A 24420-nucleotide genomic window follows, 5' to 3' on the forward strand; every position below is an offset into this window, starting at 1 on the left:
GGAGAATCACTTGATCCCAGGTGTTTGAGACCAGCCTGGGCAACACAGTGAGACCCTGTCTCTATAAAAAATTAAAATAATTAGCCAGGCGTATAGTCTCAGTTACTAGGGGGACTGAGGTGGGAGGAACCACTTGAGCCCAAGAGGATCACACCACTGCACTCCAGCCTGGGCAACAGAAGGAGACCCTGTCTCAAAACAAACAAACAAACAAACAAAAAACAAATAAATCCTGCTAAGGTCAGAGGGAGTTGAGGTAGGACTCAGCCCTACAGGGTCATTTTGCATTCCCTTACCAACATTTGATAAGAATGGCAGTTCAAGGCAATGCCATAGGAATAAAGAGGAGAAGAGAGAAAAAACAAGAAGGAGGGGAACTTGGGAGAAAGAGACAAGATCATCTAGGACAACTCATGCAACTTATGCCTCATGCCTGGAAGAATATATCTCCTAGGAGGTTTATATTCTTATTCTCATCTTAATGAGACAGGGAAGTAAAATAACTTTCTCAGGATCACACAGCAAAGGAAGCAGAATTTGAAACATGGTCTGTGACTCAGCTTCCCACATGGCAGGATCCTGCCTCCCAGAGGAGAGGCCCCTCCCTGCTGGGGAGCTACTGAGGGATTGAAGGAGCTCCCTAAAAACTCCAGGCCCCATCACCTAGATGAGGAGAAAGAAAGTGCAAGCTCATTTACAATGAGACATATTTCACTTCAGTGCCCCAAACCGGAAGGGACATAGCACAGTGAGGGCTGGGAAGGGTGACTGCCACCTTTAGCACTATCACTGATCAGGTATGTGGGCCTCCATTTATGTATCTGTAAAATGAAGAAGAGAATACTAATTTCCACTGCAGAGTTGGTCTAAAGATTAAGTGAATTTTTATTGCACATTTAAAACCTTGTATTCAATTTTCATTATTTGTTGAGTGCCTACTACTTGTCAGGCACTAGAGACATAGGCTACTAAAACACTGGAGATACAGAGGCAAAGACAAGCAAGTTCCCTGCTCTATAGAAGCCTACATCCTAATGGGAAAGTCAGTAAGTAATTAAATGTGAAAACACATTTGACACCAGTACGCACTATATATACACAATTAAAACAGGGATTTGTAATAGTGACTGGGTAGCAACCACTCAGAGGAGGTGATCTTGTTTTTTTGTTTCTAATGTTTTTTTTTCTTTTGAGTCAGGGTCTTGCTCCGTTACCCAGGCTGGAGTGTAGTGGCATGATCAGGGCTCCCTGCAGCCTTGACCCCCCAGACTCAAGCAATCTTCCTGCCTCAGCCTCCTGAGTAGCTGGGACTACAGGCACATGCCACCATGCCCAGTTAACTTTTTTATATATATTGTAGAGATAGGGTTGCCCTATATTGCCCATGCTGGTCTCAGACTCTTGGGCTCAATCGATCCTCCCACCTCAGCCTCCCGAAGATTACAGGTACAAGCCACCATGCCTGGCTGTGATCTTGTATAAGTTAAAATTATTCAGGCTCAGGATCGCCTGGCAATACCAAACAAGGAAGTCTGCAATGAACTAGGATACCTTAAGAGCAAATGGGGCCTAGGAAAAAGAACCTTGAGCTTGGGGGCAGATCAGCTGAGTTCTAACTCGGGCCTTGGCAATGACTTGCTGTGTGACCAGGGACAAGTCAGTACCCTCTCAAGACCTTCCACGATCTTTGGAGCTACAGCATACTGTAATTTGCTTTCCTGAGCCTTGTCCCTCCCAAAACAATACTGTCCCACAGCATTTCCTTCCCCATGTCCGGGATCCCTTCAGCAGAAGATATTAGAATAAGGAATCTATTTTCCTGTGGGGCCAGTGGTTTGGCAAATAGTGCAAAAACATTCCAGGCAGCCAGATTATGGAATGAGGAATACTCAGGGAAGCACATCCTGGGTAGCAGAACTGCTGGATGCTCCCTCAACTACACCAGGCCTACCGCCACTAGAACCCCAACGGGGCTGCCCTAACATCCAACAGCTTTATAAAGTCATCATTACCCATCTAACATCCTGACAGAGGGAAACCATTAATAAAGGCCCAGCTCAGTGGCTCACGCCTGTAATCCCACTACTTTGGGAGGCCAAGGCGGGTGGATCACCTGAAGTCAGGAGTTCGAGACTAGCTTGGCCAACATGACGAAACCCTGTCTCTACTAAAATACAAAAAAAATTAGCCAGGTGTAGTGACGTGCACCTGTAATCCCAGCTACTCAGGAGGCTGAGACAGGAGAAGCACCTGAACCCAGGAGGCAGAGGTTGCAGTGAGCCGAGATCGCACCACTGCACTCCAGCCTGGGCAAGAGCAAGACTCCGTCTCAAAATAATAATAATAATAATAATAATAATAATAATGGCCTTATAATTATGTGTTTAAAAACACAAAGTGAAAGAAAATTCCAAAAGGCATTCCCTATCTCTAAAATAAACCAAATTGGTGGCATTAAACACCTCCAGTAACAGTGCTCCTGAACCATCTCCAATTATTTGGGAAACACCACTGAGGCCAATTCTGCCCCCTATTCTAGGTTCTGCAGACTGAGGTCTTCTTAAGTTTTTTAAAGCAGCCTTACAGGCTTGAAATGTAATCTCCTTTGTACTTGTATTCTCCCATTTTATCCTCACAATTCAGACATATAAGTTGGAAAATGAAAAAAAAAATTTTTAAAAATCCTCACAATTAATTTGTAGATTGAGAATTATTATTGTCATTTGGAAGATGAGGAAAAAGACTCAGAAAGGGAGAGACTTGTCTAAGGTGACCAAGCAAGTCGGTGGCAGTTAGGATAAGAATAATCTCCTGGTGTCCAGACCAGGGCTCTTTCCATGAGACTCCATTCTATCATAATCGCCTGTATATCTTCCAACAGAATCTTATCTCTCATGCAATCAACACACTGTAGCAAATTAGCCCAAATATACCCAGTTTGTGCTTATAAACTCATTAAGTTCAATTCTTACAAGGCCTGATTCATCCATGTATTTTTTTCAAACTTTAAAAACCAAACGCTTAAGGGTAGGTGTGATCTCCAGCAGCATATTTTCCTTCCCACCCTGGTCCTGACTCCTTACCTGTCCAAGCGGTGTGGGAGAGGTAAACCTGAGTGATGAGCCGGTGCCGCCCTGGGCCAGGATTCCGGAAGTCTGCAGGCTTGGGGTGAATCATCTGAGCCTGGCCATCTGGATATAAGACCTAAAGGGTGACAGAAATGAGAAAAAGAGGCAGAAGCGAGAGGAGCGTTTAACAAAATGGATAATGATGATGACATCTGTTGTGAACCTCAAAACACAAGAAGAAAGATGACAGCAACTTTACTAAGCCTGCGCCTTTGGGGGGAGGTCAACACTGTAGACATCTCTATTCCCCTAATCCAGCATGAAGCAGTGTTCAGTAAACATTTCCTGAATTCATGGTGAATGAGTAATATGAACAGAGTGTCTCTATTAAGCGCAAAGACAGGTAAGAATATTAATTCTGATTATGAAAAGTGTTCTCAGGCACCTTCACCAGAAGAGCACTCCCTCCCTGGCTCTGAATCATACCATGACCCAGCATCCATCACCAACCACCAGTATTTGGAGTTATTTTGTAATTGCATTTTTTCCACTACATTTCAAGCAGCTAGGAAGTCATTTATCTCTCTCTCTACGGAGAGACTGCTCAATGAAGAGTCCACTCAAATCACTGGCCAGTTCTTTAAGTCTCACGAACTGCAACAGAGTTCTTTCCGCAGCATCCTGGGGGACCTCCCAGCTCCCTGTGTAGACAGCCTACTATACTGCAGCGTACAAAGGAACTAGAGGAACAAATGAAGCTTATCCTAGGACCAGGACCTGCTCTATGTAAATATACTTAAGAAGGCAGAGTAGGGAACCACACAGGTCTTCCAATGTTGAAACTGTGGTCAATGTTGAAACTGTGGAAGGCATGTCTCACCCACTTGCCCTATAATCCTTCATCTCTCCTCAGGTCATGGGGCCTCCCCCTGATTCTACACTTCTTTCTTTTTTTTTTTTTTAAGACAGGGTCTTACTCTGCCACCCAGGCTGGAGTGCAATGGCATGATCATAACTCACTGAAGCCTCAAACTCCTGGGCGCAAGTGATCTTCCTGCCTCAGCCTCCTGAGGAGTGGGGATTTCAGGCACGTGCCACCACGCCAGGTAATTTTCTTTTTAAACTTTTTTGTAGAGACAAGATCTTGTTATGTTGCCCAGGCTGGTCTCCAACTCTTGACCTCAAGTGATCCTCCTGCCTCAGACTCCCATAGTGTTGGAATTACTGGTGTGAGCAACTGTGCCCAGCCTACCCTTATTTCTTTTGCTTTTTCTTTTTTCTTTTCTTGAGATAGTCTCACTCTGTCACACAAGCTGAAGTGCAGTGGCGCGATCTCAGCTCACCGCAACCTCCGCCTCCCGGGTTCAAGTGATTCTCCTGCCTCAGCCTCCCAAGTAGCTGGGATTACAGGCGCCCACCATCATGCCCGGCTAATTTTGTATCTTTAGTAGAGATGGGGTTTCACCATGTTGGCCAGGTTGGTCTCGAACTCCTGACCTCAGGTGATCTTCCTACTTCAGCCTCCCAAAGTGTTGGGATTACAGGCGTGAGCCACCACACCCGGCCTACCCTTATTTCTTAAAGCTGCTACTCCCCACTCTAGTTCTAGGCTCCAAGCTCCCAAACCTACTATAGAAGAAAGATGCAGGTGTCTCAGTTTCCTGATCCTTATTATCTTTAAAGACAAGTGCTTAGGCTTCATTTTTTTTTTTTTTTTCTTAAGAAAATGAAGGGGAGGGCCGGGCACAGTGGCTCATGCCTGTAATCCCAGCACTTTGGGAGGCTGAGCCAGGTGGATTACTTGAGGTCAGGAGTTAAGACCAGTCTGGTCAACATGATGAAACCCCTTCTCTACTAAAAATACAAAAATTAGCTGGGTGTGGTGGCATGTGCCTGTAGTCCCAGCTACTTGGGAGGCTGAAGCAGGAGAATCACTTGAACCTGGGAGGCAGAGGTTGCAGTGAGCTGAGATCGCTGCCACTGCACTCCAGCCTGGGTGACAGAGTGAGATTCTGTCTCAAAAAAAGAAAGAAAGAAAAAGAAGGGCAGGGGGGGCTGAAACAGCAATGATCATGGGAAAAACAAATGAAAGGGGGCCATAATTTCTGTGTTCAGCAGGTGCAGTGGCTCATGCCTATAATCCCAGCACTTTGGGGGGCTGAGGCGGGAGGATTGCCTGAAGACAGGAGTTTAAGACCAGACTGGGCAAAAAAGTAAGACCCCCCAATCTCCACACAAAAAAAATTAAAATTAGCCAGGTGTGGTGGTGTGTATCTCTAGTTCCAGCTACTCAGGAGGCTGAGGCAGGAGGATCCCTTGGTCACAGAAGTCTGAGGTCACAGTGAGCTGACCATGCCACTGCACTCCAGCCCAGGCAACAGACAGAGACCTTGTCTCAAAAGAAAAAAAAAAATTTCCAGCATTCTCAGCAAAACTGTCCTTGGTGAAAGGCCTTGACTCCTCTGTGAAATGGTTGCTGGAAGCCTTCTTTCATTTGTCTACTCCAAAAGTGGAGCTTAGAAACCTGTGGCCCAAGTAGGTCAGAGGAAGGAAATGGCCAGTATGAATGATCATCAGGTAGAATACAGTAACCTAGATTAGGCTTACAAAAGAGTTAATGATCGTGAAGGCCCGCGGCGGGTGTTGACGCGATGTGATTTCTGCCCAGTGCTCTGAATGTCAAAGTGCAGAAATTCAATGAAGCGCGGGTAAACGGCGGGAGTAACTATGACTCTCTTGAGGTAGCCAAATGCCTCGTCATCTAATTAGTGACGCGCATGAATGGTCATGTGAGTAGGTAGGGACGAGATTCCCACTGTCCCTACCTACTATCCAGCAAAACCACAGCCAAGGAAATGGGCTTGGCGGAATCAGCAGGGAAAGAAGACCCTGTTGAGCTTGACTCTAGTCTGACACGGTGAAGAGACATGAGAGGTGTAGAATAAGTGGGAGGCCCCCGGCGAGGGGGCGGGGAGGGGCGGGGTCCGCCGGCCTTGCTAAGAAACTCACTCAAAACCGCTCAACTACATGGAAACTGAACAACCTGCTCCTGAATGACTACTGGCTACATAACGAAATGAAGGCAGAAATAAAGATGTTCTTTGAAACCAACGAGAACAAAGACACAACATACCAGAATCTCTGGGACACATTCAAAGCAGTGTGTGGAGGGAAATTTATAGCACTAAATGCCCACAAGAGAAAGCAGGAAACATCCAAAATTGACACCCTAACATCACAATTAAAAGAACTAGAAAAGCAAGAGCAAACACATTCAAAAGCTAGCAGAAGGCAAGAAATAACTAAAATCAGAGCAGAACTGAAGGAAATAGACACACAAAAAACCCTTCAAAAAATTAATGAATCCAGGAGCTGGTTTTTTGAAAAGATCAACAAAATTGATAGACTGCTAGCAAGACTAATAAAGAAGAAAAGAGAGAAGAATCAAATAGACGCAATAAAAAATGATGAAGGGGATATCACCACCGATCCCACAGAAATACAAACTACCTCAGAGAATACTACAAACACCTCTACACAAATAAACTAGAAAATCTAGAAGAAATGGATAAATTCCTTGACACATACACCCTCCCAAGACTAAACCAGGAAGAAGTTGACTCTCTGAATAGACCAATAACAGGCTCTGAAATTGAGGCAATAATCAACAGCTTACCAACCAAAAAAAGTCCAGGACCAGATGGATTCACAGCCGAATTCTACCAGAGGTACAAGGAGGAGCTGGTACCATTCCTTCTGAAACTATTCCAATCAATAGAAAAAGAGGGAATCCTCCCTAACTCATTTTATGAGGCCAGCATCATCCTGATACCAAAGCCGGGCAGACACACAACCAAAAAAGAGAATTTTAGACCAATATCCTTGATGAACATTGATGCAAAAATCCTCAATAAAATACTGGCAAACCGAATCCAGCAGCACATCAAAAAGCTTATCCACCATGATCAAGTGGGCTTCATCCCTGGGATGCAAGGCTGGTTCAACATACGAAAATCAATAAATGTAATCCAGCATATAAACAGAACCAAAGACAAAAACCACATGATTATCTCAATAGATGCAGAAAAGGCATTTGACAAAATTCAACAACCTTCATGCTAAAAACTCTCAATAAATTAGGTATTGATGGGACATATCTCAAAATAATAAGAGCTATCTATGACAAACCCATAGCCGATATCATACTGAATGGGCAAAAACTGGAAGCATTCCCTTTGAAAACGGGCACAAGACAGGGATGCCCTCTCTCACCACTCCTATTCAACATAGTGTTGGAAGTGCTGGCCAGGGCAATTAGGCAGGAGAAGGAAATAAAGGGCATTCAATTAGGAAAAAAGGAAGTCAAATTGTCCCTGTTTGCAGGTGACATGATTGTATATCTAGAAAACCCCACTGTCTCAGCCCAAAATCTCCTTAAGCTGATAAGCAACTTCAGTAAAGTCTCAGGATACAAAATCTATGTGCAAAAATCACAAGCATTCTTATACACAAATAACAGACAAACAGAGAGCCAAATCATGAGTGAACTCCCACTCACAATTGCTTCAAAGAGAATAAAATACCTAGGAATCCAACTTACAAGGGATGTGAAGGACCTCTTCAAGGAGAACTACAAACCACTGCTCAATGAAATAAAAGAGGATACGAACAAGTGGAAGAACATTCTATGCTCATGGGTAGGAAGAATCAATATCGTGAAAATGGCCATACTGCCCAAGGTAATTTATAGATTCAATGCCATCCCCATCAAGCTACCAATGACTTTCTTCACAGAATTGGAAAAAACTACTTTCAAGTTCATATGGAACCAAAAAAGAGCCTGCATCGCCAAGTCAATCCTAAGCCAAAAGAACAAAGCTGGAGGCATCATGCTACCTGACTTCAAACTATACTACAAGGCTATAGTAACCAAAACAGCATGGTACTGGTACCAAAACAGAGATATAGATCAATGGAACAGAACAGAGCCCTCAGAAATAATGCCACATATCTACAACCATCTGATCTTTGACAAACCTGACAAAAACAAGCAACGGAGAAAGGATTCCCTATTTAATAAATGGTGCTGGAAAAACTGGCTAGTCATATGTAGAAAGCTGAAACTGGATCCCTTCCTTTCACCTTATACAAAAATCAATTCAAGATGGATTAAAGACTTAAATGTTAGACCTAAAACCATAAAAACCCTAGAAGACAACCTAGGCAATACCATTCAGGACATAGGCATGGGCAAGGACTTCATCTCTAAAATACCAAAAGCAATGGCAACAAAAGCCAAAATTGACAAATGGGATCTAATTAAACTAAAGAGCTTCTGCACAGCAAAAGAAACTACCATCAGAGTGAACAGGCAACCTACAAAATGGGAGAAAATTTTCACAACCTACGCATCTGACAAAGGGCTAATATCCAGAATCTACAATGAACTCCAACAAATTTACAAGAAAAAAACCACCCCATCAAAAAGTGGGCAAAGGATATGAACAGACACTTCTCAAAAGAAGAAATTTATGCAGCCAAAAGACACATGAAAAAATGCTCATCATCACTGGCCATCAGAGAAATGCAAATCAAAACCACAATGAGATACCATCTCACACCAGTTAGAATGGCAGTCATTAAAAAGTCAGGAAACAATAGGTGCTGGAGAGGATGTGGAGAAATAGGAACACTTTTACACTGTTGGTGGGACTGTAAACTAGTTCAACCATTGTGGAAGTCAGTGTGGCGATTCCTCAGGGATCTAGAACTAGAAATACCATTTGACCCAGCCATCCCATTACTGGGTATATACCCAAAGGATTATAAATCATGCTGCTATAAAAACACATGCACACGTATGTTTATTGCGGCACTATTCACAATAGCAAAGACTTGGAAGCAAGCCAAATGTCCAACAATGATAGACTGGATTAAGAAAATGTGGCACATATACACCATGGAATACTATGCAGCCATAAAAAATGATGAAACTGGAAACCATCATTCTCAGCAAACTATCGCAAGGACAAAAAACCAAACACCGCATGTTCTCACTCATAGGTGGGAAATGAACAATGAGAACACATGGACACAGGAAGGGGAACATCACACCCCGGGTACTGTTGTGGGGTGGGGGGAGGGGGGAGGGATAGCATTTGGAGATATATCTAATGCTAAATGACGAGTTAATGGGTGCAGCACACCAACATGGCACATGTATACATATGTAACAAACCTGCACATTGTGCACATGTACCCTAAAACTTAAAGTATAATAATAATAAAATAAAATAAAAAAATAGTTAATGAATGGAGTTCTGCAGGGTCTGCTTTAAAGAACAGATCCTACAGTATTTTAATGGGGAATGTAATCTCAGTGTCATCTCTGAGGCATGTTTACTGCTATATCTCTATCAAGCACCTGAAGTAGTGCCTGGAACAGAGGAATGACTCAGGGTGTGGTGACTGGACTGGATGGCACTTTCAAACCACTGGACCTGTCCCACGATGGGGCAGTGAGTTTCCCGTCCCTCTACCTATAAGGTATCTAAAAGGTTTAGCCTTGCATGTGGTAGATGTGCTTTGAAGGGGGTTTTTTAGGAGACAGTCTAGAGATGACCCCTAAGTAACCTGCCTACAATCTCCTTTATGCTCAGTTGATCAGTGAAGTTTTTTTCAGGGACAATGTAAAACAGTAGTTCTGCTGGTATCACTGACTATGTATTAGAATCACCTATGAACTCTTAAACACTAGTGTCCATGGGCCCTATTCTCAGGATTTTCATTTAATTAATGTAGGCTGACACCCATTCATCTGTTCTTCTTAATGCTTTCTGAATAATCCTAAAGTGCAGTGAAGGTGGACAACCACTAACGTGGAAAAAAACAAAAACAAAACACTCCAATATGCAATACAACTTCACAGCTAGCTCAGAACTAGTTCTCTGCAGGTCTCATAACTTATAATAATTCCTGCTTGGAAGCCAGAAGGCCCGTTCCTCTATTGTCACCATAGCCAAAAAGCATAATCTTCAAGGCCTGATTCATCCTTACCTCCTCCAGGAAGCCTTCTCTGCCTGTTCCAGCCTATTTTTCTGTCCCCTTATTGTACTTCCTGCCAGTGCTTGCATCCCTGCTTTGACTCATATCCCTTTGGCCCTTCTCTCATATCCCTTGTGCCCTTCTCCTTTCCTTTCCTGAGCCTCCACCACACTCCAAATTGAATACTCTAAAAGGTTTAGCCCTGCATGTGGTAGAGGTGCTTTGAAAGGGGTTTTTTAGGAGACAGTCTAGGAATGACCCATCCTGTGCATGTCTACTCACCAAACCCTGTTTTATAATTGCCTGCCCATTTGTATGCCTCTCAATGAAACTGTGCACACCCCGAGAGGAAGAACTGTGACATATTTACCTTGGCAACCACAGCACTTCGTGCATGCAATAGAGTAAACACGATTGCACAGATGGATGGAAGGAAGGATGAATGAGTGGACAGATGGATGAATGAAGTAGTAGTACTCTTTGTGGGGCTTAATTGCACTGTCCGAATTGATTAGTGTCTCTACTACATTTCTCATGTGTCTCTATTACATCTATGTAACTTGGGAAAGAATATTTCCTAGTAATCGCTTTTTCCCATCCATAAATTTTATCTGCCAGCTGACTGACTCACAGCCTGAAAGGAACTTGTTTATTACAGTTTTCTGTAACAAAAGACCAAATCTTAATGTCACATTACAAGATTAGAAAAGGTCTTATCATTTAGTGAACCCTTACTGGGTCCTGGGGGCTTTACATACATTATCTCTTTATGTCAACTCCTCCTATTTGTCAGTTGTAGAATCTGAGACTCAGAGTTTAAGGTAACTTGCTCCAAACCACACTCAGTAGTAGTTGAGATTCAAGCCTAGGTTCTTTCCCACAGAGGCTCATTTCTTCTCCTGTCCCAGTTTCTGTCCCTCAGGTAGAGACTACAGGGGTACTAACATTAAATACTTCAACACAAGGTCAGTCTAGAAGCTCCATGAGGACCCAAACCCGACAGACCTGGACCTTAACAGTGTTCTGAGGATCCTGCACATGCTCCAGGGTTGCATCAACATCCAGGGCAACCACCAACCCAGAGGTAAACCGCAAAGGGTTGTCTGACTCGCCCGCTGGCTCGATGATGGTGGCTGAGGCTTTGTGGATCTGTAAGCAAGAGGAAAATCCTATGATTCTAAAGCCAGGTCATTCCTGGACAAGAAAACACATATTTTTTCTGTCTCCTTATCTAATGAGTGGGCATGTGGGAGCCACTCAGAGGAAGAGCCTAGCCCAGCTGCTCCATTGGTCAAAGAAGATCACCAAGGTAAAGATTTTTGACCATCTGAACAGATTTGGCATACAGGGGCCAAATAGACCCTGACCTGCTCTGGAAGCGGGAGATGCAGGAAGGCACTCTGTCGCAGCATGGTCTGTAGAATTTTGACCACTTCTGCAGGTTTGGATGTCATGAGTCGGGGCATAAGGTCAAGGAGTTTGTCCACAAAGCTGTCCTGCAAGTGGGGCAAATCAGCGATGAAATACCTGGAGGAACAAACAGAAGCAACTGACTCATTCAACTGTGCACTCATTCACCACAGGCTGGGCCCCAGACACCTACCAAACCCTGAAGTAGGAAGAATGATGAAGTGAGAGGAGCTTGCAGTTTACGACCAAGATAGACTGGTACCTGTACAATCATGCCTCAGTCACATGATCACCAGAAAGGCCTCTGTTTATTGATAACCATTATCTGCCAGGCATACTTTTAAGTGTTTTACGTGACCTTATTTAACTGCCAGCAATCCTATGCATCATTAGAATTTTTATTTTCATATTATAGATTCCTTAATTATTTTAACAAATACATTTTTAAGACCTACGAAGCGCCAAGCACTATTTTAGGTTCTGGAAACACAGTGAACAAAAGAGAACAAAACGATTGCTTCAATGGAGCTTACATTCAAGTGGCAGAAACACTGAGACTCAGAGGGGATGATGCCTCACTGAGGCTCAGAAAAGTTAAGTACGTTACTCCTGGCTCAGACTGATCCAATTTTGTGCCTTGTGCTAGTGGATAGTCAAAAAATATCTCACTGAGGAGGTGATATCTGTGCAGGAACTCAAAGGATGAATTAAGAACATTAGATGAAGAACTTTGGGGATTCAGAGCTATCATCTTCCCAAAAATCTTTTCAACCCAACTGTGTAAAAACAGACTCTCTAAAGAATCTAAAGCCAAAAGTAAGGCATGAACTTATTTCAGATTCAAAACTAGAATTTTTTTTTCTTTTCTTTTTGAGGAGTCTCACACTATTGCCCGGGCTGGTGTGCAATGGCGTGATCTCGGCTCACTGGAACCTCCGCCTCCCGGGTTCAAGCAATTCTCCTGCCTCAGCCTCCCGAGTAGCTGGGATTATAGCTGCCCACCACCACGCCCTACTAATTTTTTGTATTTTTTAGTAGAGACAGGGTTTCACTATATTGGCCAGGCTGGTCTCGAACTCCTGACCTCGTGATCCACCCACCTCGGCCTCCCAAAGGGCTGGGATTACAGGCGTCAGCCACCGCGCCCAGCCTCAAAACTAGGATCTTAAAAAGCCAAGCTAGATGGTACAGTTTGCTAGAGAGCATTACCTGCTGGTGAAGGTAATGTTGAAACTCAGCCCTGTAAGAAGCTATCATCACCCCAATGACAAGTACAGAGTCATAAAAACCTCAGGTTTGGTGAACTTCATGAGGGCAGAGACAATGAGCGGAAGAAATGAAACAGACTTCATCAGTGCTTTAAGATCCTATGTCTTCTCCCAGTATTATTCTGCCAGCATACCAGAAGTCTGGTCACTCCCTCGACTCCTATTTCTTCATCAGGCTTTCCATTCAACTACTGCATGTGCTTTAACGGATTCATTCCATATGAAACTCTGAAAAAATATATGTATTCTACAAAATAAAATTTACCTACAGAATTACAAAACAATTGTTTATATAGATTATAGAGAAATATGCAAGTGTAAGAACGGTGTGGGCCTGGTGCAGTGGTTCACACCTGTAATCCCAATACTTTGGGAGGCAGAGGCAGGAGGATCTCTTGAAGCCAGGAGTTTGAGACCAGCCTGAGCAACACAGCAAGACCCCATCTCTAAAAAAAAATATTAAAAATTATCCGGGCGTGGTGGCACATGCCTGTAGTCCTAGCTACTCAGGAGTCTGAAGTGGGATGATAGCTTTAGCCCAGGAGTTCAAGGGTGCAGGGAGCTGTGCCAGTCTGGGTGACAGAGTGAGACCCTGTCTCAAAAAATAATAATGAGGTCAGACGCGGTGGTGGCTCACGCCTGTAATCCCAGCACTTTGGGAGGCCAAGGCAGGCAGATCACTTGAGGTCAGGAGTTAGAGACCAGCCTGGCCAACATGACGAAACCCCGTCTCTACTAAAAATACAAAAATTAGCCGGATGTGGTGGCAGGCACCTGTAGTCCCAACTACTTGGGAGGCTGAGGCAGAAGAATCACTTGAACCCAGGAGGTGGAAGCTGCAGTGAGCCAAGACTGCGCCACTGCACTCCAGCCTGGGTGACAGAGCAAGACTCTGTCTCAAATAAATAAATAAATAAATAAATAAGAATGGTGTGAACGAACAGTGTTAAAAAAACAGATGACTAATGATTTTTTCAACAAACGTATTTACACGTTTTCTTCATATTACTTGTCTTTTTATGGCCTAGCTGAGTGCTAAATGCAAGTGATTCCTGGTAGGTTTAGTTTTGAAGCTCCAACTTCAAAGAAGTTTCTATAACATTAAGGAAAAATCCAAATTAGGTTTTCTTTCCTAATTTAAGGTTAACGACATGGCCACAGATGATAGCTTGGCTGCACAAGCTAAACCAAGGAATGTGATTTGTGATCGTTCCTATTGCCTGCAAGTGCTATACTCCGTGTAACCAAGATTCAATAAGCCAGAAGAGTTATAAAATACTTACCTCTGAAAAAAGTCTACTTCCTGTAAAAATTTTTCACACATCCCAAATAAGGGGTCAAGTCTGTAGAAAAGAAATGTAAAATAATTTGCTTGTGAAATCTGCAAACTGAGGAGGACCAAAAGTCCCAGAAACCTGAGCCTAAATTAAAGGAAAATTAGCATATTATACTATAAAAATGATCTCTAAAAGTAACAGAAGACTCCTAATGGACCTGGGGGAAACACCTGTCGGGATCCCAAGACCTGATTAAACCACTGCAGTTCCCATTAAGCTCAAAGAATATTAAAAATCAAAGACTATCACAGGCTACACTTGGCACTAGACTCACTACGAATACAGGAGAGAAGCATAGCATGTGGGCAGTACAGTGTCAAGTTCCCCTTCTGCAGGAGTCCTTGCTTCATTAGCATCTCAGCTACTATGATTTCTGTACCTACCTGATTTAGATCTCATCTCCTTGCACATGAGCTGTCAGCATTGGGATGAAAGATCCCAGACAGCTGTGTCGACTGCTGCACGATCTATCCAGTTTCAAGAATCACTGCACTCAATGAAGCCTACAGCCATTGTATCGGCATCTGGAAACTAGTTCGTTTATATTTCCTTCTGGTCTACATGCAATTTACTCAGAGATCATTTTTTCCATAGCGGTATAGCCTACTAATGTAGTTGATACTGAAAGGGCTCCAAGAAACATACCTAAAAAGTTAACTAAATTCCTATGCAAGAGGGGAAAAGGTTTTGTTACTATTTTGCCGACAGACATAGATGGTGTTCCTTCCTCTCTATCTTGAATTACTTGGCCTCACAGTACTTGAGAACATTTCATTTCAGTAAAAAGTTATTGCATACCTAAATAATCCAGGCAACATACTAGGTCAATATAACTTACTAAGTTTTGACCTTTGTATATTTTCTTCCTATTTCTTGTATGTAATTTCTGCATGAAATTTCCCACTTGTTTTCTTTAATATATTATTCATTGGAGGAATAAAGTTCCCACCAAGATAAAACAAATACTCTTTCCTTATGTAAAAATATGTAAGAGAATGATGTCAAGGTTTAGTCTTTTTATTAAAATATAGTCTCCATGAGTAGACTTTGTATTCTTCATCATATATTTCCTAGCACAGGCAGCATTCAATAAGTATTTGCTGAATGAACAAAAAATGGGGCTGGGGGTAGATGGCAAATGGAAACCTACTCTGGAAGCAACATTCATTCTAATTCTTTTCCTGAAAAAAAAAAAAAAAAAAAAAGTAGCACTTGAAAGTTTTTAAACTAATCTTCTACCAGAAATGGAAGTGAAATTTCATAGTGAGGTTACCCACCAAACACCACAAGGAGTGAGAGGGCTAGAAGGGAGAATTCCAGCCAAGCAGGGGCACAAAGGAAAGCAATTTGGCCAAGCAGTGACATTTCCTCATTTGTTTGCCTGATTATATAGAGAATCATCTTGGAGAGGCTCCAGGAAGTAAAATACAAAAAGATTTGGGAACTCTCCCCAAACGTCAAAAAAGAGCAGGCATCCTCATCAACAGGCCATATACATGAAGTAGGCCTCTAATACTAAGAACTCCTACTTTTCCTTTGGTGTGAGGGAAGGAAAGCTATGAAAGTGAGGCTCATTCAGGGGCTAACAATCATTAAAGAATACAAATTACCAATTTAAACTAGTCTAGACTTTCATTGTAAGTATGCAAAGACAATGGAAAATGACTAGGTGTTATAAACGACAATCAGGAGCTGTAAAGGAGACCAAGCAGTCCTCAAAAAGAGTTAAGTCAAGGCAAGAAAGCACAGAAAACTTTTTTAAAAATTCTAATCAACAACCTTGGTGAGAGTTAACAGGGATTTAAAAGGATATTACATTGACAAAGCAAGAGAAACTGCTACAGAAACAGCAGATGACAAGAAGAGAAGCTATACAGCAGAAAAAAAAAAGGAAAAAAATAGTAGAGAAGCACACTTGGAAATAAAACACATAATAATGAAATCAAACTCAACAGTTCAGAACAGTGGAATCAACAACAATGTAAAACTGAAATGATAAACTAAAAAGAGCATATTAAAGAATTTACTGGCCAGGCACAGTGGCTCACGCCTGTAATTCCAACACTTTGGGAGGCTGAGGCAGGCGGATCACCCGAGGTCAGAAGTTCAAGACCAGCCTGACCAAACATGGAGAAACCCTGTCTCTACTAAAAATACAAAATTAGCCGGGTGCAGTGGCGCATGCCTGTAATCCCAGCTACTTGGGAGGCTGAGGCAGGAGAATCGCTTGAACCTGGGAGGTGGAGGTTGCGGGGAGCTGAGATTGTGCCATTACACTCCAGCCTGGGCATCAAGAGCAAAACTCTGTCTCAAAAAAAAAAAAAAAAAAAAAAAAAAAAAAAGAATTTACTCAGAATATAGAATAGAAAAACAAAGAAATTGAAATTACAAAAGAAAAGGTATAGAAAAAATAGATACAGAAAATCCAACATTCAGTATGACAGACTAGAGTGTATAGAAGAAGTAAAGAAATAATGGAGAAAAACAAAAAATCCCTGAGCTAAAAATGGCTGATACTTCAAACTCCCACCGAAGATCAGCAAGCATATTGAAAGAAAACATATACCTAGACATATGTGAAATTAAAGAAAGAAAGAAAATTTTAAAGGTTTGAGCATGAAAAATAAGCTGTAGGGAAGAGAACCAGACTGACATAAGACATTCAACTGTAACATTAAATACTAAAAGGGAACATAGCAGAGGCAGAGAGTCTCTATGAACCTATTCTGGTTTGGCGGGGGTTGCCCAATAAAATAAATAAATAAAGGCACCATAGCAATATGGAAATATTGGAAAAGAATTCCATTTATGTATGAGAGCAAAGGAATTTAAAAGGTGACAGAGAACAGTGGTGGCAAAGTTGGAGCTAAACTTATAAAGATTATAAGTGGTGGCTCACGTCTGTAATCCTAGCACTTTGGGAGGCCGAGGTGGGAGGATACTTTGAGTTCAGGAGTTCAAGACTGGCCTGGGCAACACAGTGAAACCATGTTTCTATTATTTTTAAAAATAAAAAATATTTTATAAAAAAATTAAAAATAAAAATAAACAAGGATATACAAGGATTATGTACTTATAACTTTAAAAGACTGTATTTATAAACATAAAAATTAATACAAGCTACATTATAAAATCATAATCAGCTGAAACAAACCTCCAAGTTATTATTATTATTATTATTATTTTTTTTTTTTTTTGAGACGGAGTCTCACTCTGTCACCCAGGCTGGAGTGCAGTCGCGGGATCTCGGCTCACTGCGAGCTCCACCTCCTGGGTTCATGCCATTCTCCTGCCTCAGCCTCCTGAATAGCTGGGATTACAGGCACCTGCCAGCACGCCCTGCTAATTTTTTTTTTTATTTTTAGTAGAGACGGGGTTTCACCATGTTAGCCAGGATGGTCTCAATCTCCTGACCTCGTGATCCACCCGATTCGGCCTCCCAAAGTGCTGGGGTTACAGGCGTTAGCCACCGCACCCAGCCATATTATTGTTATTATTTTTAAGACATAGGGTCTTGTTCTGTTGCTCAAGTTGGAGTGCAATGGCATGATCATAGCTCATTGCAGCCTCGAACTCCTGGGCTCAAGGGATCCTCCCACCTCAGCCTCCCAAGTAACTAGGACCACAGGTGCACACCACCCATGTCCAGCTAATTTTTGATTTTTATTTTTTAGAGACAGGGTCTCACTATGTTGCTTAGGCTGGGGTCAAACTCCTGGCTGGGCTCAAGCAATCCTCCTGCTTTGGCCTCCCAAAGTCTGGGATTACAGGCGTGAGCCACTGCATCTAGCCCAAATTTTTGTTATTATTTTTTGCTCAGTAAGAGACCTTAACTGGCCTAAATTATTATTATTATTATTAGTAGTAGTAGTAGTAGTAGTAGTATTATTTGAGATGGAGTCTCACTCTGTCACCCAGGCTGGAGTGCAGTGGTGTGATCTCGGCTCACTGCAACCTCCGCCTCCTGGGTTCAAGCAATTTTCCGCCTCAGCCTCCCAAGTAGCTGGGATTACAGACGCCCACCACCACGCCTGGCTAATTTTTTGTATTTTTAGTAGAGATGGGGTTTCACCATCTTGGCCAGGCTGGTCTTAAACTCCTGACCTCGTGATCCACCTGTCTTGGCCTCCCAAAGTGATGGGATTACAGGCGTGAGCCACTGCGCCCGGCCAACTGGCCCAAATTACTTAAGCAGTAAGAGACAAACAAAAGCATACTAAAATCTTCATCTTGATCTCTTAGATCATCTTGATCTTACAGAGGTGACCATAAATTCTGTTTAACTTTTTATGCTGATAAATATAAGTTCAATATGTTCATTAAAAATATAAGTAATAACAGTATTACTAAAACTAATATTAGTTAACATGTATCAAGTATTTATAATTGATGTGACAGACACTATTTTAAAGGCTTTGCATATAATAATCCAGCCAGGCACGGTAGCTCACGCCTGTAATCCCAGCACTTTGGGAGGCCAAGGCAGGTAGATCACTGGAGGCCAGGAGTTTGACACTAGCATGGCCAACATGGTGAAACCCCATCTCTCCTAAAAATAAAAAATTAGCTGAGTGTGGTGATGCGCACCTGTAGTTCCAGCTACTTAGGAGGCTGAGGCATGAGAGTTGCTTGGACTCGGGAACCAGAGGTTGCAGTGAGTTGAGATCGCGCCACTGCACTCCAGCCTGGGTGATAGAGCAAGACTCTGTCTCATAAATAAATAAAATAAATAAATGGTTTTGCATATAATAATTCAATAACCCTTACAATAACCCTGTGAGGAAGAGATAGGTACTACTATTATCTCAGTTTAACTTATGGGAACAAACTGAGGCCAAGAAGTGTTAAGTAACTTGTCCAAGGGTTACTCAGTTTGCAAATGGTAAAGTCAAGATCTGAACCGAAGCAGTGTGGCACCACAGCCCTCTTAACCAGTATGTTCTACTGCCTCTCACTTGAAGAGTTTAGAATTAGGGTGCATAACTTTCAAACCCCTGGAGGAAAAAAGAAAACAATCTAGCAAAACTTAAGAAAGAAAGAAAAAAAAAAAAAAAGCAGAATGCATACAAATGAAAAATATAGGCTGGGCTCGGTGGCTCACGCCTGTAATCCCAGCACTTTGGGAGGCCAAATTGGGTGGATCACCTGAGTTCAGGAGTTCAAGACCAGCCTGGCTAACATGGTGAAACCCGTCTCTACTGAAAATACAAAATTAGCCGGGCATGGTGTAGCATGCCTGTAATCCCAGTTACTTTGGAGGCTGAGGCAGGAGAATCGCTTGAACCCGGGAGGCAGAGGTTGCAGTGAGCTGAAATCGGACCACTGCACTCCAGCCTCGGCGACAGAGCGAGACTTTGTCTAAAAGAAAAAAAAAAAGAAAAATATAAAATATTATAGCATGAGTAAAGACCTAAAAACATTAGTATCTTTATATAATGACATGACAAGATAAGCATATTATAATGTTGGGTGAAAGGAATAGGAGGCAGAACAGCAAAGTATGGTATGATCCCCTTTATGTTATTGTACACATCTTTATAATCTATGTTTATATGGTTTGGGAAAATCTGGAAGTATACACATGAAATGTTGGCAGCTGTTTTCGAAATGGTAGATTACCAGAGAACCTTCACTTACCCTGTAATATTTTAATTTTTGTAACAATTATATATAAACTAAAAAAAAATCTTTTTTAAAAAACAGTATAGATGCCATCACAAGCACCTTTGTTTTTTCAGCTATAACTGGCACATAGTAGGGATTAAACATTTGTTAAATGAATATATGAATACCTTTTTTTTTTTTTTATAAAGATGGGGTCTTGCTCTGTTGCCCAGGCTGGAGTGCAGTGGTGTGATTTCGGCTCACTGCAACCTCCGCCTCCCGGGTTCTAGAGATTCTCCTGCCTCAGCCTCCCGAGTAGCTGGGACTACTGGTGCATGCCACCACGCCCAGCTAATTTTATGTATTTTTAGTAGAGACAGGGTTTCACCATGTTAGCCAGGATGCTCTCGATCTCCTGACCTCGTGATCTGCCCACCTTGGCCTCCCAAAGTGCTGGGATTACAGGTGTGAGCCACTGCACCCGGCCACATATGAATATCTTTAAGATTAAATGATTCTTTTACTTTATGAGGTCACTATCAAGATAAGTAAAGAAATAAAATATTTTATTTTTCAGGATGTTATTTCTGACCTAGTATGTTTCTGTATTTAAACATTCATATTTGTATCTCTATGCCACTTTTTTTTTGACACAGTGGCTGGACTGAGCATCAAGCATGTCTGTGAGCTGGCAATGAGTCACCTAAGTACTTTTTTGTATCAAATCTATGATGCCATCATTCTTAAGATGCACCTTTATTTTATGAAATAGTAAGAAACAAAAAACACTATGGGACACCATCAAAATATCTGATTTCAGAGAAGTTACAATAATAAAAAAAGTGTATCTTGGAATCAATGAAATGTGGCAATTCCAGTTATCTGAAAGTCTTACAGCTATAATTACACTGAGCTCTTATTACGTATCAAGTACCATGCTAAGTGTTTTTACATGTATTATCTCATTTATTCTTCATAGAAATGCCATGAGTTAGATGCTGTCTTCATTTTCATTTTGTACAGGGAAACAAGGTACAGAAAGGTTCATAACCAAACTAGTAAGTAGAAAAGACAAGATTTGAACAAAGTAGTCTGACTTCCCAGTACATCCTCTTAATTTATCCTTATTGCCTGAGAAAAAACTTATTAGTCCCTTCAGGACAGAAAAAGTGGTCCCTGTCACTAAATTCTTAAGGAAATCTACCAAGTAGGAGGATACAGAATGTCCTTATTGCCAGATAAAGTCCAGTGTTGTGCTATATGTAATGGAGAGTCACCAGAGGGTTTTTAGCAAGGGAGAGACACAATTGGATTTCCAAGGGTCTAATCTGATCCAACAACAGAATTTGTAATATCTGAAAAAAATGAATAGATCACACATTCCTTAGCTAGTCTTTCCTAAATTTCATTTTACTTATCATTAACTTTCGTGTGATGTCTGAATGCATTTGAAGTATCTTTGAAAGGAACATACCACATATTTTGGCCAACCCCACATCTTACCCTCGTGTAGTTCGTGCTGTTACTATAAGTTGCAAAGCTTTGGCCTGCAGCCTCATGTGATGTATAATCACCACCTGCTTATTCTCCACACCACTGTACATGAATTCCATTTTGTAGGTCTCTTCCATAATCTATAAAGATAATTAACAATAAATAAAAATATCATAGTCTTACTTGAGAGCAGCATAGAATTCTACTGTTAAATGACCTTAGGTGAAACTCTTAACTGAGATTTTACATCCCTGTGCTTTTAAGTGTTGGTATAGTATGCCTTGTAAAAAGAGAATACATTATTTTGCCTATTTAAAAAGAAGACTGACCTGGTAATAAAATCATCTTAGTTGATGCTGTGAAGATAAGAATGTTTAATCACTAAGCAAACTGCAAAGCACTGAAAGCACTGCTTCTTACCCTAAATGAAGCCCACTCTGCTGTGGGAACAAATTAATATATATTATGTATGGAAACCCAATCCCCACGAAGTCCTCAAGAATTAAGCATCAGGAACTATTAACCATATGTTAGTTATCCTGACAGACTGTTCCATGGGCCTGGTGTGAGGGAGTTTGGGACGGAAATAAGTGCAAGAAAACATTGTCTATGACCCCAGATCAAGTCCCCGATCTTGCTCGGTTCTATCCAAATAAGCGATTTTCACCAAAATGATGCTTCTCTTTTCCTTCTGTGCTTGCCTCCCAGTGAACACTCTAGGGTCAGGGAAATGACTCCAGACTCTCTTACAATTGGCAATAAGACAAGTTAAATTACATGAGTGTCTCAATCCCTTTCTGTAAACAGGGAAGAAACAGTACCAATATTATGAAGTTTCAAGTATCAAATGGAGCATGCAATGTGTTTATCACAGTATCTGGTATACAGCAATGGTAATTCCTTTCCTCTTTTCCTTCCAAATTATTGCTCCCTGGTCCCATCCTTCCAATGTGGCTCAATTAGCGGGTTCTAGTCATTAAATTCTACTCTTCTACAATAAGCCACATACCAGGTCTGAGAAAGAGTCTGGATCAGACAAGAGTTCAGCACTGTAGTAGAAAACAGATTCTGGGTATCAGAGGATCTGGTCTCAAGTCCTGACTGTATTACCTATAGCTCTATGAATTTAACCTTGCTGAGCCTTAACTGCCTCATCTCTAAAATAGACTTAATACTTATTCCTATCTAATGGGATTATTATGAGGGTTAATTAAGCTAATAGACTTGAAATCATTTAGTGAACTGTAATGTAACAATAACAGTCACCATCATTAGCTTCCTCCTGGGTCATTTACAGACTCCCTATCTGGAAGACTTGACCTGCAAGAGATCACCAAGTCTCAATACTTAGGTGCAAAGGGGAACGGCTCAAAGCTAAAAAGAAATAAACTAGAGACAAATAAAATTAAAGCCTACTTAATGAACTACCCAGGACCTTTTAACGTTGAAGAGATGGTACAGGCTAAAGATATAAACAATCTTAACTGAGTTGGGCTACATTTTCAGATGAATGATTCATGACAGCAGAGACAGTGTTTCACCATGTTGGCCAGGCTGGTCTCAAACTCCTAACCTTAAGTGATGCGCCCATCTCAGCCTCCCAAAGTGCTGGGATTACAGGTGTGAGCCACTGCGCCCAGCCCAACTGCCACATTTTATAGAAGAGAAAAAATCCAGGGAATTTAAGTAACTTGCTCAATATCACTCAGCAAATCAGAGGAAGACCTGGGACTAGGACTCAGGTCCCCTGAGTCCAAAGTGAGTGCTGTGTCCCCTAGTTATGCTCCTTCTCATATCGCTAACTTCTGTCATAGCCTAAAATTAGGGAGGCCACAGCAGATGTATAGAGCTACAGGAAGGCCTCTGGCTCCACCTTGGACCAGACAATTCCTGGACAGAGACCTATTTGAAGGGAAGGTCTGAATAAGCTTACCTGTGTTGCTGCTGCTGAGGCCAAATCACTCTGCTTCAAATACAAAGGGGAAGTTATATTCCACAACTTTTCCTGCGAGGCCTACACAGACAGAGCTATAGGAAGGCCTCTGGCTTTGCCTTGGACCAGATAATTCCTGGACAGAGACCTATTTGAAGGGAAGGTCTGAATAAGCTTACCTGTTTCGCTGCTGCTGAGGCCAAATCACTCTGCTTCAAATACAAAGGGGCAGCTATATTCCACAACTTTTCCTGCAAAGCCTACACAGACAAATCAGGAGGGAACAGAATACCGAGGTCACAAAGACTGGCATATCATTTGGGATTTACATTTTTGTTTTCCTTTGAAAGTCTGCCATGAACAGGACTTCTCAATTAATCTTATTATTTTAACCCAATAAGCTGTATCTATTATGGAGAAAGATAAGACCAATGGTTTGGGCTAAATGAATTCCCACCCATTTGATTCAATTCTTGGCCCAAAGGCTCTGTGTCCCAGATCAGTGCTTCTGGAAGCAGAGGACAGGAACCATGAAAGCTTCACCAGAATGCGCAGGCAAGCCAGCTTCCGGGCTCTAGGCACTCCTTGTTCCAAGAGCCACCGGACTAACCCAAGCCACCTAGATACTTCTTCCTTGACTGTGATTCTTTTTTCTTTTCCCCTATGCTCATTATGTTATAAGCCCCAACCACTTTACCAACATATTCAACTAGAAATCAAGCAGCTTTCCTAGATTTCTCCCTCTTTCAATCTTTCTACATTCAAAACCACCACTAAGAGCCACGATTTTACCTTCCATCTCTCTCCTCACCTATCCATCCACATGACCTCATCTCTTGCACAAACTTCTGACAGCCTCTTATTTTCTCAGTCCTTCTGAATTACAGATGTAATCAAATGACATGACAGAAAACCTGGACTAACACTGTCCAATAGAAATATAACATGAGCTATATATATATAATTTTAAATATTCTCGTAGCCAGTTTTTAAATTACAAAGATGTAAGTTAATTTTGAAGATACAAAGACTAAGTTAATTTTTTAAAAAAGTTTGTTTAACCCAGTATATCCAAGATATTAACATTTCACCATGCAGTATTTTTTAAATTATTAATTAGATAGTTTACATTTTCTTTTCATACTAAGTCTGAGAAATCCAGTGTGTATTTTGCACTTAATAACACATCTCAGTTTGGACTAACAACTTTTCAAGTACTCAAGAGTCCCATGTATCTGGTGGCTAGCAAATTAAACAGTGGT

The 24420-nt window shown here is 41.7% G+C and overlaps 2 protein-coding genes across 6 annotated transcripts in view; one reads left to right on the forward strand and one right to left on the reverse strand.

Moving 5' to 3' along the window:
* Positions 1-10605, forward strand: part of AAMDC (adipogenesis associated Mth938 domain containing) — a 69379-nt gene extending 58774 nt beyond the window's left edge. The window contains exons 2-3 of the mRNA XM_063672102.1: positions 4034-4174; positions 5184-10605. Coding sequence (XP_063528172.1) covers positions 7184-8572 — 1389 coding nt within the window. The 5' untranslated portion in view covers positions 4034-4174; positions 5184-7183 and the 3' untranslated portion in view covers positions 8573-10605. The remainder of the gene's footprint in view (positions 1-4033; positions 4175-5183) is intronic.
* The window catches only part of INTS4 (integrator complex subunit 4), a 115024-nt gene that overhangs the window by 2010 nt on the left and 88594 nt on the right, over positions 1-24420 (reverse strand). For 3 of the 5 annotated variants that reach the window (XM_054437843.2, XM_063672098.1, XM_063672099.1), the window contains 6 exons: positions 23338-23418; positions 21235-21365; positions 14074-14133; positions 11480-11639; positions 11118-11261; positions 3084-3204 (listed from right to left, as the gene is read on the reverse strand). In XM_054437843.2, the coding sequence (XP_054293818.2) occupies positions 3084-3204; positions 11118-11261; positions 11480-11639; positions 14074-14133; positions 21235-21365; positions 23338-23418 (697 nt within the window). Of the gene's footprint in view, positions 1-3083; positions 3205-11117; positions 11262-11479; positions 11640-14073; positions 14134-18004; positions 19486-21234; positions 21366-23337; positions 23419-24420 lie in introns of those variants that run through there. The other 2 variants (XM_063672100.1, XM_063672101.1) reach the window with 2 other exon arrangements.

Source organism: Pongo pygmaeus, chromosome 9 (assembly GCF_028885625.2).
Source record: "Pongo pygmaeus isolate AG05252 chromosome 9, NHGRI_mPonPyg2-v2.0_pri, whole genome shotgun sequence".
In the NCBI taxonomy this organism is placed as follows: Eukaryota; Metazoa; Chordata; class Mammalia; order Primates; family Hominidae; genus Pongo; species Pongo pygmaeus.